The 16,053-nt window shown below is 34.2% G+C and overlaps 1 protein-coding gene across 1 annotated transcript in view; it reads left to right on the top strand.

Moving 5' to 3' along the window:
- Dna2 (DNA replication helicase/nuclease 2) overlaps nucleotides 1-16,053 on the top strand; it is a 310,882-nt gene that overhangs the window by 283,638 nt on the left and 11,191 nt on the right. Inside the window, exon 17 of the mRNA XM_090416054.1 lies at nucleotides 2,774-2,989. Coding sequence (XP_090272180.1) covers nucleotides 2,774-2,971 — 198 coding nt within the window. The 3' untranslated portion in view covers nucleotides 2,972-2,989. The remainder of the gene's footprint in view (nucleotides 1-2,773; nucleotides 2,990-16,053) is intronic.

Here is a 16,053-nt window from a genome sequence, read left to right as displayed (position 1 = left end):
TGATACTAATAAATCTTGCAATTAAACAATTGGTTACAAGCCATAACTATATAAAGATTTCTTTTATACAAAATATTATTGAAATTTCTAATTACAAGAAATAGTGCATTATCATTATACATTTAGTAAAATATTTAAAGAAAAAAAACTAACATATTCCTTTTTATGTTTTTTTTTAAGACCTACCATTCCTCAAAATTAAAAATTTAAATAATCTTATATCACTAAATAGCAGATATCCTACAACAACAAATCTAGAGAATGTAACTAGTCAAGGTGGTCACCAGGTTGTTTCAGAATTTTGCTTTTTTTTTTGTCTTTTTTTTTTTTATGTGGCCCAGAGGTGGTGATGGTTTTGCTTTAGTTTGTATTTAAGAGGACAAAATATGCTCATTTGGATTGTTAATATTTTTCTGATTTGATTGCAGTTGTAGCCATCAGCTGGAATGGCATTATATATGTGATTAAGTTTGGTATTGAAGGCATTATTACCAGAGCAAATTCCATTCTGCCCTGTTGAGCAAGGTGTTTACAATGACGTGCTGTTGGGAAGGATGGTGATAGGATTTCTGTAGACAGTGAGGTGCTATGGATCCATGATACATTTAAATCACCAATGACATTATCAAAAGATACATTATATATATATATATATACATATATATATGACAGAATGATCATTGATTCGGTTAACATACATAGTTTTGTGAAAAAAATTGAATGACTAGAACCGAGATTTAATTTAAAAGGTTTTAATATAAACACACTACTAGTTTCGGCCTGTAACAGCCTTCTTCAGGTGACATTATAAAAGAAAAAACACTAAACATTGAGGGTTAAAAGACTATGAACAACATAGACAGTCTTTATACATAATTAGCATTAAAACGTTGTAGTTGTATTTGAAGCTGTTCTTTCATTTGTTGCATTGTTGGGAGAGTGCGTGCTTGCTGCATCACGTGAACACCAGTACATGATTACAGCTGAATGACTATCCGGGAGGTTGTAGCTTAAGTTGTTATTTAGATGAACAGGATTGAAGATGATTTCTCTCGATTCCACAATTTTTCTCTCTATTTCATCACTGCAACGGAAGATGTTTGTAGATTTTTCCCAGCAGACTTTGTGACTTTGATGATAATAATGATGACTCTAATGATGATAACCAAAGTCACAAAGTCTGCTGGGAAAAATCTACAAACATCTTCCGTTGCAGTGACGAAATAGAGAGAAAAATTGTGGAATCGAGAGAAATCATCTTCAATCCTGTTCATCTAAATAACAACTTAAGCTACAACCTCCCGGATAGTCATTCAGCTGTAATCATGTACTGGCGTTCACGTGATGCAGCAAGCACGCACTCTCCCAACAATGCAACAAATGAAAGAACAGCTTCAAATACAACTACAACGTTTTAATGCTAATATGTATAAAGACTGTCTATGTTGTTCATAGTCTTTTAACCCTCAATGTTTAGTGTTTTTTCTTTTATAATGTCACCTGAAGAAGGCTGTTACAGGCCGAAACTAGTAGTGTGTTTATATTAAAACCTTTTTAATTAAATCTCGGTTCTAGTCATTCAATTTTTTTCATAAAACTATATATATATATATATATATATATATATATTAAAGATACCAAGCAATTTTAAAACCTGGTTTTACTCCATTTTTTCCAAGTAAGCAAACAGACAAAAATGTCAAGTTTGCGCCTGCAAGTGATGCAAGACTAGCTGATCCTACAGGTAGTGCAAGACCAAGGCAACTCGTGGTAGAAGTGGAACAAGCTCCGATCACTAATCTTAACATTTACCCTTAATGCCAAAACACATCTCCAAGAAGGGGATGTATAATGTTTTGTATTAAAGGCAAGGGGCTACTACCCAGACCGGTTTCGACCTTTTTTGAGGTCTCTTCAGTGGGAGCTAGGCTAGAAATACCAAGATTTAGTAATACAGAGCTTTTATAAGTATTTTACCAAAACAAGTTGCCATAAGGTGTTTTAATCTTATTAAATAAAAATCTCAGGAGGAGATATAGATGTAGTAAGTATTTTTACCTTGGGTATAATTATGTTAAAGATACCAAGCAATTTTAAAACCTGGTTTTACTCCATTTTTCCCAAGTAAGCAAACAGACAAAAATGTCAAGTTTGCACCTGCAAGTGATGTAAGTGAAGTGATTATACATCCCCTTCTTGGAGATGTGTTTTGGCATTAAGGGTAAATATTAAGATTAGTGATTGGAGCTTGTTCCACTTCTACCACGAGTTACCTTGGTCTTGCATTACCTGTAGGATCAGCTAGTCTTGCATCACTTGCAGACGCAAACTTGACATTTTTGTCTGTTTGCTTACTTGGGAAAAATGGAGTAAAACCAGGTTTTAAAATTGCTTGGTATCTTTAACATAATTATACCCAAGGTAAAAATACTTACTACATATATATATATATATATATATAAACTGAAAAAAATCCATTAATATAGGGTAATTGGTGCTATAGAATCTTCACACTTGAGAGACTTAAAGATTTGTAAGCACTAACCTTTTCATTTTGACACATTACATTGTTTAGAAAGACATTTGTCCTTCAATTTTCCTGTTTTAGCTTTATTTCTTCTTCAGCTTCATTCCCACTCAAGTAATTATGTTAATTATAACATTTGTTAATTATTGCATGCTTTGTTTATTATTGCATTTTCACCTTTCAGAGTAAGCAGAACTAATAGAATGAATATTATAAATCTTCAATAACATTTTTTTTTTTTTTTAGGCTGGAGAAATTCTTCACGATGAACGTCGTCTTAATGTGGCAATCTCGCGGGCTAAACATAAATTAATAATCATAGGCAGCCAGTCAACGCTTGTAGCATACAATCCATTCTGCAGGTTCTTAACTTGCTTAAGAAAGGAGCAAAAAATCGTTTTACCAGCTGGAGCTAATTTGAAGTTGCAAAATTTGATATCTTAATACTCAAGATCTATTAAGGTTGGTTGGCAGTCATTTCTTCATTTAATTCAGAAAAGGACACTTGATCTGAAAGTCAGGTCTGATTTTTTTAATTAACCATTAGATTAGCAGTTTTTAAAAAATGATAGCAGTGATAAGAAATAACAATAACTACATTCCTCTAAATGTATGGTAAAGTATCATAATTTCTAGTGTGTGTGTGTGTGTGTGTGTGTATAAAAGTGGTAGCTTTCTATCAGTCCAGAAATTATCATAGTCCCACACAGTATTTCATCACTAGTTATCAATAGTTTTCTAAATCAGAAGAAACTCTATAGGAGACTTCCTGATTTAATCAGCTCTTTTCTATCTTCTAATGTGCTACTCTTGGATACAACACCAAAACTGTACTGCAAGCAAGCAGGCAACAACTCATGACTGTTTGTATGGAAATTGTACCAATAACCTTTTGCTCATCTGCTCTCAGAAAAAAATGAGGGATAGCTGATAATTTTGTAATGATTATTTTGAAAGATTTCATATGTCTTAGTAACATTGATTGTTGGTATTGTATTGCTGAAAAACTCCTCAGCTAGTTCCACCTATTTTCCATTGATGTTTTATATATTGTTGCTACTTATCTCTAGACTCTAGATGCATTTTAGTAATTTAAGGCTAAATGTTACTAAATGAAATGAAATCCAAATTTCACTTTCCATTTTCACTTCACTGAAATGTCCATTGTATATTTCAGAAGACATTTCCAGAGAGGAGACCTCAACATACCCTTACATGGAATGATGAAAAGTGACTAGACTTCTGACCAAGTGTCTAGTCTTAACATTCCTATGATGCATTTGATTGACTGGACAAGGATAGACTGGTAATTTGAAACTTAGCTGCAAACAGTATTCTGTATTGTCTAGAGATCATGATCTATGCAGCTTTAGACAATATGGAACCCTACCTCATCAGTTATCATGCTGGCTTGGGAGTAGGATTGGGAATTCGTGATTATTCCTTATTCCTGAATTGCAATTCTGTTGCACTATCATATCTGGCACCCCAAACCCTGCACTTGAAATTGTGTATACTTATAAGGTATGATTTCCACTACTGCTCTATTATTCAAAAATGGAACAGAATGCTTGGAAAGCAAAAATGGCTGTTAAAGTATTTCTGAACATCAGATAATAATAATTATTACTACACAAGATCACTATAAGTCAGAGACTCATTGAGAGAGGCCACATATCTCACACAGACACCATGCCATATCTTCTCTTGAATTCGTTCATTCATAGTAAATGAGCTCACAACCTTCATAGGCAAGCCATTTCAGTTACACACCACTCTATGAAGGAGAAAACTCTAGCACTCACCCTTTTCTTGACTACATTCATTCTCAGCTTCCATGAATGCTTCTCATCCTCTCTCCATCCTCCATAAATGAAAAATTCCATTTACCAGTATCCACAAATTCTCAGTCTCTCTCTCTCTCTCATAATCTATATTCCGCATTCCCATTATCATCTTTAACACTCTCCTTCCTTTGCCTTTTCTTGACTGTATCTACATCAACTTGAAAACTAGGAAACCAGAACTCTGCACAGTAGTCCAGATGAGGTCATATTAAAGCTCTGTAAAGAGGCAAAATGACTTACTTATTCTTGTGTGTCAGTGTTCATTTCAACATTGCAATTATTTTCTGAGATGTATTGACGATTTTTGCTATATAGCCCCTGAACTTCAATTTCCTATCTGCTAAAACTCCAAGATCTCTATCCTGGGAGTCTCTATCCTTATCAGTTTCTTTTAGCATAAATTCTACCATTAGAATGCACCCGATGAATCATTAATCCAAAGTGCATACCTTTACATTGGCCAACATCTCTTTTTAACAATTCATTGGAAGCCTGAAGTGACTTGGAAAAAAAAGAACAAGGCAAGGTTTCCAAATTATGAAAAATTATCATCTATACATTCTCATACTCAGCTGGCATTTACACATTAAAGTTACTCATTAAAAGGTGTGTGTGGGGGGGGTCCTGTTGTCAAACTCTCACCTCACTGTCATCAGTCAGCATCTTTATTACTTGAAGATCTGCCAGTGAGTAATAAGGTTGGGCCATGTGGATTTGTGTACTCTGGATCCATGTTAGATCTCCTAGCCTACATCACCCACTTCTAGATACATGCCATGGAAATGTTTGGAAAAATCTGTGCTGTTATTCTTGATGTCCAGACTATTGTTTGGTCTGGCATTGAGTCCTATTCAGCAAATTGCCATCCTTTGGCTTGCCTTCCATTCTTTATAACTGGATAGTCAATTTTCTTTGTGGTCAGTCACTGTGCAGCATGGTTGGGTCCTCTCTCTTTAGATTCTCTCTCTCTCTCTCTCTTTCTCCACCAATGCAGAAGTATACCCTAGGGCACTAATATATCACCTGTCCACTTTCTCATACATAAATGATCTTTTCTCACTGTCCAATAATCCTATCATCTATAGCTCTGGTGATAACAGTATTTTCCACTCCTCTTACTCATTAAATCAACTCCCACGTGTCCAAACATTCCAAACCTGTAAGTCCTACACAACCAGTGTCATAAATGTAAACTTCCACACTGTTCTTTGATGGAGGGAAAATAATCTAATCACCTTCAATGCTACCAACAGTATTCTTCTTTTTTTAATCTTTATTTTCATACTGACATTTACTTCTAGTCTTTCCTGGTGCAAACACACCACATCATTTGTGGTGTGTTTGCACCAGGAAAACCATTAAAAACTTAGCATCCTTTTCCATTTAAGATGCTACTTTTAAATCATTCTATATAATGAGTGCTTAATTCTCTTGTGAAGTAGCAATTCAACTTCTGTAAATCCTGAAATGTAGCCTGTCAAGTTCTCATCCAAATTGGTTATTTCAAAACTGATAATATTTATACTTTGCAAGTAGCAGGTGCAAATTGTCTGTCAGTGGTGTCCTTTTATTACTATATAAGGCACCTGGAACAAAGAGGGGATTAACTTGAGTGTTAAACTTAGTATATGGGGAGATGTGTAAATGACATTATATCTGTTATAAAATGTGCAGATAAATGCAAAAACAGTTATCATTTCTACTGTGCAAGTCTCAGTGAAAATAGTTTAAAAAGTTCTCAAAAGATAGAAAGAAAGCAAAACTAGAAATACACCCATTGTAAATTTGACAACAAACAAAACTCTGCAAGTTTATACCATTTCTCTGTCCATTAACAGACACAACTCCAGTGCCTGCAGCTAATTTCTCCCATGGGAGATGAATCACACATGAAAAATCAGTAGTGTGAATAATAATATTGTTAAAATGATATTGCAGAGATATTTGCCTGACTCAGGCAAATATCTCTGCAATATCATTATCATCTTTATTTCCTGGATCTGTCATTTTATAAGCTTTTGTTAATGCTGTGGCTAATTTCTATCCTGTATGGCTATCAATATTGAAGAATATATGTTAGCTATCTTTTTATTAGTATGTTTATTGGTATGGGAAGAAAAAAAATCATGCATTTTGAGTGATATAGGACTATTTATTGTTTTTATTAACAATATCATCCCCCCCACACACACACACACATTTTCATTTATATTGCTTGTAATGTGTCTTGAATTGCTTTCATGGGACAAAAGGAAATAATTTCTTCTCTGCAATTATTAGCATACATCCAAAAACATTCAGTCTCGTAAAAACTTTCAATAAAATAAAATTCTTAGGTCCATGCATATAGCTACATTCATTAATGCTTTCTGAATTCTGATTACTCCAAAACATTTTTGGATAGACAGGGCCAGTAATGCCATATAACATGGTAACAACTCAGAAAAGAAACAAAAAAAAAAGTAAATAAAAAATTGAATTCAATATAATGAAATAATTTGGTAAAATAACTACTTCTTTCTCAACTTTCCAAGTTTTAATATCTGCTATTAATGGTGAGATTCTGCATATTCCATAACTGAGTAAGAAATAAGCAAATTTCTGACTCAGTAATGGAGTAAGAAATTACCACTTTCTGCTCATATCTTATACTCTTATACATGTTTTGCTGTTTTACATGAGACTTATGGAGACATGAAACTTATTTGGGCCTATGGTCCCACAGAAGGTTCTACTAAGGTAGAAGTGGAGGAATTTTTTTAAGCTTTAGAGAAAGCAACTGACACAATGAAAAAGGAAAAGTTGGTCCTTGTTGGGGATCTAAATAGCAGAGTAGGAAATGATTGTCAGACATACAAAAATATTTTAGGAAAATTTTGGAGAAAAGAGCAAATCAAATAATAATGGCAAATACTTGTTGGATTTCTGCTCAGGACATGGACTGGTTATTACTAACACCATGTTCCAACATAAAAATGTGCACAAATTCACATAGAGAAAAGAGGCAAGGAATAAGCAAAATCTCATTGACTATGTTATTGTTGATAGTGATCTTTTCTCCCTGGTGCAGGACACCAGAGTACAGAGGATTTGAAATTGGAAGTGATCACTATTTAGTCATGAGCAGGATAAAATTGAATTTCATATTGAAAAGAATAACATGCAAGAAAGTTTTAAAGTGAATAAAAGTTGAGCTGCTCTCAGATGTGAACTGTAAAATACACAAAGATTATTGAAGATAAAATGAAAGGGTTTCAGAACAGGAACCAAACCTTGGATGTTCAGTGGCATGCCTTAAAGAAAACCCTGATTGATTCAGCCAGAGAGGCATGTGGTGAGGTTGTCTGCAAGGATAGAAAAATCAGAACTCCATTGTGGACACAGAAAGTTAAAGAGGCAGTAAAGGAAAAGAAGAAAGCACATCAAAAGTTCCTGTCAAATAAGTCAGCTTTTGCTCTTAGAGAATACAGAGACAAATGTAAGAAAGCTAAACACTGTGTAAAACTGGGTAAACAAAAGTCATGGATGGACTTTGGCAAGAGCATAGAAAATAAATATCAAGAAGTGGCAAATTATTCTGAAGGTTGTTGAAGAAGCTTAGGAATGGAGGAAAGAGTGCTGTAAAAGAGTTAGAGATGATAAAGGTGACATGAAAACAGGGGAAAAAGATATCCTTGAAGTATGGAGTAATTACTTTGAAAAACTGCTAAATGAAACAAGCAGTGATGACAGCACAGTGGTAAAAAACACTGACCAGGCATGCAGTCAGGAATACATATCCATACTTGAGGTAGAAAAAGCCGTCAAAGGCTTGAAATGTGGAAAGGCAGCAGGAGTAGATGATATTCGACCAGAAATGCTGAAGTATAGTGGTATAAAAGTCTTACAGCGGCTGCACTGCATAGTTCAGAAGGCCTGGATAGAGGGACGAATTCCCAATGATTGGAGTAGAGCTCTCATAGTACCCATATATAAAAAGGGAAATAGAACTGAATGTGAGAATTACAGAGGTATTTCCCTACTGAGTGTTCCTGGTAAAATTTATGCAAGTATACTTGAGAAACGGTTGAGAAGAATTGTGGAAGAAAAGCTTGGTGAAGAACAAGCTGAATTCACGCCAAATAGAAGCTATCAGGATCAGATCTTCACTTTATGAAAAATCTTCACTTTATGACAAATAGTTGAGAAATCGTGGGAATATAACAAAGATCTGTATTTAAGTTTTGTAGATCTGGAAAAGGCATATGACATGGTGCCAAGAGAGAGAGAGAGAGAAGCTATTCAATACACTACAGTTATAAGTTTTAATAATGGCAAACCATGAGCAGACATATAAATACAAAATTAATAAAGGAAAAATTCATGTAAAAAGATTATTTAATAGTATAATTTTCTTTAATAGTATAAATTTAGGCGAGTGAAGTAAAGTTTCACGTGTTTCTTTATAAAGCGGTTCCGTGAGGAACCGACTTTTGTGAAGGACTCTTGTCTTTTTCCAATGAACTCTATGCCTAGTGATGATGGCATGTTCTGCAAGTACCGACTGTTCAGGCTCGAGGTATTGAATATAAAAAAATGGTGTTCTTCTAGCCGAAAAGAGGCAGATCTTCCTGTTTGTCCGAAATAAGATAATCCGCAAGACCAAGGATTCTGGTAAACACCTGGATAATTAAGATGTGGAAGCTTGTGCTTAGGAGAAATGAGAAATGTGGAGATTTTTCTGAATGGTCGAAAGGCAACAGAAAAAAATCAGTGGTTTTAAAACTTTTTCTGTACGTTCACTAATGCCTTGTACATAAGGGATAGGAATGCGCGTTATTTCTTCTGTATTTGAAGAGGAAGACAAACTACTCATAGCTCTTTTGATGAAGGAATTCTTATATCCATTAGATATATAGGAAAAAGCAATATATTGCAGTTCTTTCTTTACGATCTATTACAGAAAGAACTGTAATATATTACTTCTTCCTTTTTATTTATTGGATATAAGAATTCCTTCATCAAAAGAGCTATGAGTAGTTTGTCTTCCTCTTCAAATACAGAAGAAATAATGTGCATTCCTATCCCTTATATACAAGGCATTAGTGAACGTATAGCAAAAGTTTTAAAACGACTGAATATTTTTGTTGCCTTTCGACCATTCAGAAAAATCTCCACCTTTCTCACTTCTCCTAAGGACAAGCTTCCACATCTTAATTATCCAGGTGTTTACCAGATTCCTTGCTCTTGTGGATTATCTTATTTCAGACAAACAGGAAGATCTGCCTCTGTTCAGCTAGAAGAACACCAGTCTTATATTCAGTACCTTGAACCTGAAAAGTCTGGACTTGCAGAACATGCCATCATCACTAGACATAGAGTTCATTGGAAAAAGACAAGAGTCCTTCACAAAAGTCAGTTCCTCATGGAACAGCTTTATTAAGAAACATGTGAAACTTTACTTCACTCACTTAACTTAAACAGATCCGATGGTTTACATCTATCCCCTTTATGGGAGAGTACTTTATAGTTCAGCTAATCTTTCCTAACTTTTTATTGTGTATGTATATATATATATATATATATACGGTAGAACTCGGTTATAACGAATTCCACGGGACCACATATATTTGTTCGTAATAACCGTTATTCGTTATATCCAAGAAGGTCATAATTTGAGCAAATTAAAAATGTTTTCAGATTTTTCTCAGCATAGGTATATTGGGTAACATAAATAACATATGTGCATACATATAAAGAACAAAAATTTATTTTTAAGTTCACATTTTTACATAAAAAAATCATCAAGCGTGCTTTGCTTTGCACAAGACGCATATTTCATACGTTTGAAATTGTTCCTTATACCACTAAGATGCTTGAATGTGTCATCTGAACTTACAGATCGCAATTCCATAAATCTTGTTAAAATATGTAAAGCACTTTCTGCTTCACACCAGGTAACGATTTTCTCAATCATTGCTATTTTCTTCCTCGGAGTCACTACTACTATTATCTTCTTCTGGTGTATGAGAGATTTGTTTTAAGATGTCAGCATCTGTCGGTATACCTGAAGTTGCGAAGCCATTATCAATATCTATAAAATTATTAATCTCTGCGCACGTTTCAAAATTATTTCGCGCTTTTAACCACGCTGATAACTGTAAGTTATCCTCTTCATCTTCTTCAGATTTGCATTCATATTCCGCAAGACCGACTTTCTTAAAACATAGACGATGACACCAAATTCCAAGCATCACTCATTAAACATATTGCGTGAAGTACACTGATCTTCGAGTCATAAGCATTTTCTGCGGATTTTTCTCTGCGTTCTATCAGTTCCAAGACTAACAGACGATGAAAATGGGATTTAAAATATCTAATTACGCCTTGATCAAGTGGTTGCAAGACAGATGTCACATTTGGTGGCAAAAAAACAAGTTTTACATTTGTTAAATTAGCCACTGGGCAGGAGAGTTGTCTATCAATAACAAAATTTTCCGGTTTTCACTGCGAAGATTTTTATCCCACTTGCAAATTTCATTTTCGAAAATTGAAGATGTCATCCAGGCCTTCTTATTCTTATAATCAATGGGAAGTTTCTTTACATTTTAAAGCATCTAGGCTTTGCCGATTTTTCAATTACAAGAACCTCTCTTTTATCGCTACTGGTCATGTTCGCACAAACTAAAACTCTGAGTCTATTTTTGATAAGTTTTCCGCCAATGCTCTTTTCATTTTTAAATTGAAAAGTTTTATCGGGCGTTAAATTATAAAAAAAACCTGCTTCGTCTGCATTATAAATGTTGTTGTATCCATACCTTCGTTTGATGTCTGGCCATACATTCTTGATCCAGTCAGAAACAACGTTTTTGTCAATGGACAACGCCTCGCCACTTACTTTTGCGTAGACAATATTGTTTCTGTTCTTAAAGCGATCGATCCACCCATTGTTGCATTTAAAATCACTATAACCAAGTTGAACAGCAAATTTTTCTGCTTGAACTTTCAAAATTGGTCCGCTAATAGGTAAGCCAGCAGTTCTTTGCACTTTAAACCACGAAAGAAGTGCCTCATCAACGTCACTTTTATTACATTTTATGTTTTTTACACTTCGATAAATTATTTTCAAAAGCTTTCAGAGTCGACTCGCAATTCTTCCAAATTGTTGATATTGTGGATGGGGACAAACCATACTTTTTTGCTACTGTAAGATTTGATTGGCCACTTTCTGCCTCCCATATAATTTCTACTTTTTTGGAAACTGATAAAATTTTCCGTTTGACTCCCGACTTTCCACAACCAGAAAATGCGTATGTACGAAATGTCAGTAAAGGAACGACTAATGTGTATTATTCGTTTGTTATTCCCGTGAAACGAATTTGTAATAAACATGAAATACGTGCATTAAATCAAATGTAATTCAAATATACCTTCAAAATTATTCGTTATAAACGTGAATTCTCTGTAACCATGATCATTATAACTGAGTTCTACTGTGTGTGTGTATATATATATATATATATATATATATATTTTTTTAAGAAATTTATTGACCTTTTTAGTTATCGTATACTAGCTACTTAGGTGGTGCTTTTTGGAATTGTCATTTATTGTTTAATTTGAGCTTAAAATGTACTGAATATGCCGGTGACACACAGGCGAAAATTATACTATTAAATAATCTTTTTACGTGAGTTTTTCCATTATTAATTTTGTATTTACACTACAGTTATATGGTGTCAATGGGTTATTATATCAAGCAATACTTAGTCTTTATTTGAGTTGTAAGTTAGCAGTTAAAATTGAAGGAAGTACAGAAAAATGGTTTAATGTTAAATCTGGTGTGAGACAAGGATGTACATTATCCCCTCTGTTATTCATTATCTATATGGATCACATTATGAAGGAAAGTGGTATTAAACATGATATCAAAATTGGAGATGTTAATGTCAGCAAGATTCTCTGACTAAATTGAATAACTTTTGCAATAAATATGGTATGAAGGTCAGCAATAAAGAGACAAAGACAATGAAAATAGGCAGAATCATTGAAAATGTCAACTGCGTTGTGTTATCAATTGAATTAATTCATATGGAATAAGAGAGAAATTAGTCGGAAGACTAAATTAGCTGTATACAAGACAGTGTTCAAACCAGTTTTAACTTATGGATCTGAGAGCTGAGTCAGAAGTAAACACTTTACCAAAGACTAGAGACCACAGATATGAGAGTTCTGAGAAAGAACTTGACGTTGTCAGCATTCAGGAATGCTTAGCAGAGCTTATCTCAGGTGGTATGGTCACTTAAACAGAATGGGTGAAGAAAGATTAGCAAAACAAGTGTTCTCTGCCAGGTTGGCAGGAAAACAACCCAGAGAAAAGACCAAGATATAGGTGGATTGATACGGTACAAAGTGCCTTAGACGATAGAAATATAGGATCTTGTGATGTTGTAGTCTTGACAAGTTACAGACTGATTTGGAGGAAAAATTGTAGATAGGAAGTTAGTGATGATGTAAATTTTTCATGTAGTACTTGAAATGTACTTTTTCATGCAGTCTACATTGTATACTGCTAGTCTAAATAGCTGAAATATTCTACTTATTCTGTAGAATCTCCATTCAGAATGCAGCTGAAGTTTTCTGTGTTCCTGCCTATTTTCATAGTTTTGTTGCTAATTTTCATACCAAATTTTTATAGCCATTATTCAGTTTAGCTAGTGAATACCGGAGACTTGCACTAGATATGTTTAGGAGTACTGTATCATCTGCATAAAACAAAATGGCTAAGTTTGACATTTCTAGTATCAGGCTTGATGCCACTGTCTTTCATATTGTGATCTATATAGATGATTAATAAGAGCTCCCAATGAAGAGACCTCAATAAAGGTCAAAACTATTCTGGGTAGTGGCCAATTCCTTAATACATAACATTATACATATCCGCAAGGAGATGTGTTTTGCATTATGGGAGATATTGGGGTAGGAGTGTTGGTAGCTTGCTCCACCTTTGCTATGTGTTGCCTGGTGTTGTACTACTTACCCAGGTAAGATAGTACAACACCATATTCAGTCCTGAAGATATTTTCAGGTGCAAACTTTGTTTGCGCTCTGGATAAAGGATTAAACTAAATTTATTACAGTCTAACCAAGTGAAAAATAAACTTTCAACATCTTTCTCTAAATCCAGAGTAATTTAATAAAAATAAAAAAAATATATAAAAAAAAAAAAAAAGGTGGTAAACCTTTTGGCAACTCCTATAGGTAAAAATAACCTTGCTATTGCTTCTGCCTGGTATCTCCAACTCTGGGCCTGGTTCCCACTAAAGAGACCTCAACAAAGGTCGAAACTAGTCTGGGTAGTGGCCAATCCCTTAATGCATAACATTATACATATCTGCAAGGAGATGTGTTTTGCATTATGGTGGATACTGGGATAAAAGTGTTGGCAGCTTGTTCCACCTTTGCTACGGGTTGCCTGGTGTTGTACTACTTACTCAGGTAAGATAGTACAACACCATATTCAGTCCCTGAAGATATTTTCAGGTGCGAACTTTGTTTGCTCTCACTTGGATAAAGGATTAAACTAAATTTATTACAGTCTTACCAAGTGAAAAATAAACTTTCAAGAGTGGAGATAATGTGCATCCTTGTCTTACACCTGAATGCACATCAAACCATCTTTCTGTATTTCTTTCAATTCTGTTGACTGACAACTTAAATATAGACTTTGTTATTGCTGTGTATAATGTGCCATTCACTCCATAATTGTAGTGTTTTGAAAATCTTTTCTTTGGGCAGGCACCTTGTCATATTCCTTTTACAGATCTACAAGGCTTAAGTACAAATCATTGTCATATTCCCACAATTTCTGCTATTTATCTGAAAGTGAAAATCTGAGCTTGACAACCTGAACCTGCTTGTTCTTTACCAAGTTTCTCTTCCACAATCTTTATCAACCTCTTTTCAAGTATGCTTGCAAAAATCTTACCTGGAACATTTAGTAAAGAAATTCTTCTTTAATTCTCACATTCAGTTTTATTCCCTTTTTTACAGATGGGTACTATGAGCTCTATTCCAATCATTAGGAATTTTACCTTCTGATATAAAAGTTTTGCAGTGGCTACACTGCAAAACTTTATATCTCCATACTTACTTTCTGGTCGATTATCATCTATTCCAGCTGCCTTTCCACATTTCTAGTTTTTGATGACTTTTTCTACCTCAAGTATTCATATGTACTCCTTTTTGTATTCCTCTTATAATTTTTCTAGTATATTTCTGTCATTGTTTGGTTTGCTTAACAGTCTTTCTCTAGACATCTAGGATATCTTTCTCTTTGGTTGTCATGTCATCTTTTCATCTTTGATTCCTTTCCATTTCTAAGCCTCCAGAACATTTGTAACTTTCTAATATTTATTTTCTATATTCTTACCAAAGTCTTTCCATGACTTTTGTTTAGCTACTTTTATACACGGCTTAGCCCTTTTACATTTTTATGTGTATTCTTTTAGGGCACTGCTAACTTATTTATTAGGAACTTTTGATATACTTTCTTCTTTTCCAGGACTGCTTCTTTACCTTTTTGTGTCCACCATGTTGTTCTTATTTTTCTATCCTTGCACAACTTCACCACATACCTTACTAGGCTGAATCAGTCAATCTTCTTCACAGTTTGCCATTGAGATTCCATGATTTAGTTCTTGTTTTTAATTTGCTTCATTTTTTATTCAGTAGTGTTTGTATAGTTGTCTGCAATTTACTTGTAAAAGCTATTCAACTTTTAATTCTTTTAAAACTGTCTTACATGCTGTTCTTTTCAATGTGATATCCATTTTTATCATGATTAGTACTAAGTAATGGTCAATTCCAATATGAAATCTTCTGTACACTCTTGTATCCTGAACGAGCATGAAGATATCACTATCAGCAATGACATAGTCAATTAGGCTTTTCTTGTGTGCTCACTCCATGTGAGGTCGTGCACATCTTTATATTGAAATATGGTGTTAGTAATGAGTTGTCCTTGTCGTGAGCAGAAGTCTTAAATATTTACTACTGTTATTAGCTTTGTCCCTTTCTCCAGAGTTTCCCAAAATGTTCCTATATGTCTGGTGGGATTAATTTCCTACTCTGCTGTTCAGATCTCCAACAAGAACTCAAAATATTACTCCACTTCTTCTTCAGAAGAACCTTCTGTGGGACTGTAAGCACAAATAAGTTTCATCTCCATTTTAGAGTGTGCCCACATCACTACTTGAAACTTCCTTCCAGTCAAGAAGTTTACCTTCATCTTTGGTGCTGAATGCTATCGCTACTCCTTCCTTTCCTTGATAAGTTATAATATTATACTTGTTGTTATTTAGTAAGATCTCCCTTGTTTTTGTCTTCTTTGTCTCAATAATGCCAATCATGTCCACCTGATACTTCTCTAATTCTTCTGTGAGTTTGATTTCGTTTCCATTAATACTCTGCTCGCTGGCATATGAAATCTCATCTTGTTGTACCATCATATACATTTGTGGTTTAAGCCAATTTATTTAACTGGTCAGGAGCCAGTTAAATAAATTTGTATGGAATAAGGGAGAAATTAGTCATAACACTACATTAGCTGTATGCAAGACAGTGATCAAACCAATGTTAACTTATAGAGATGAGAACTGAATTAGAAACAATAAAACAGTTAATCAATGAGTAGATTAA

Source organism: Typopeltis vanoorti, chromosome 1 (assembly GCF_054136105.1).
Source record: "Typopeltis vanoorti isolate ZY-2024b chromosome 1, IOZ_Tvanoo_1.0, whole genome shotgun sequence".
In the NCBI taxonomy this organism is placed as follows: domain Eukaryota; kingdom Metazoa; phylum Arthropoda; class Arachnida; order Uropygi; family Thelyphonidae; genus Typopeltis; species Typopeltis vanoorti.
Note: the sequence above shows the minus strand (reverse complement) of the source record. Positions and strands in the feature narration are given on the sequence as shown.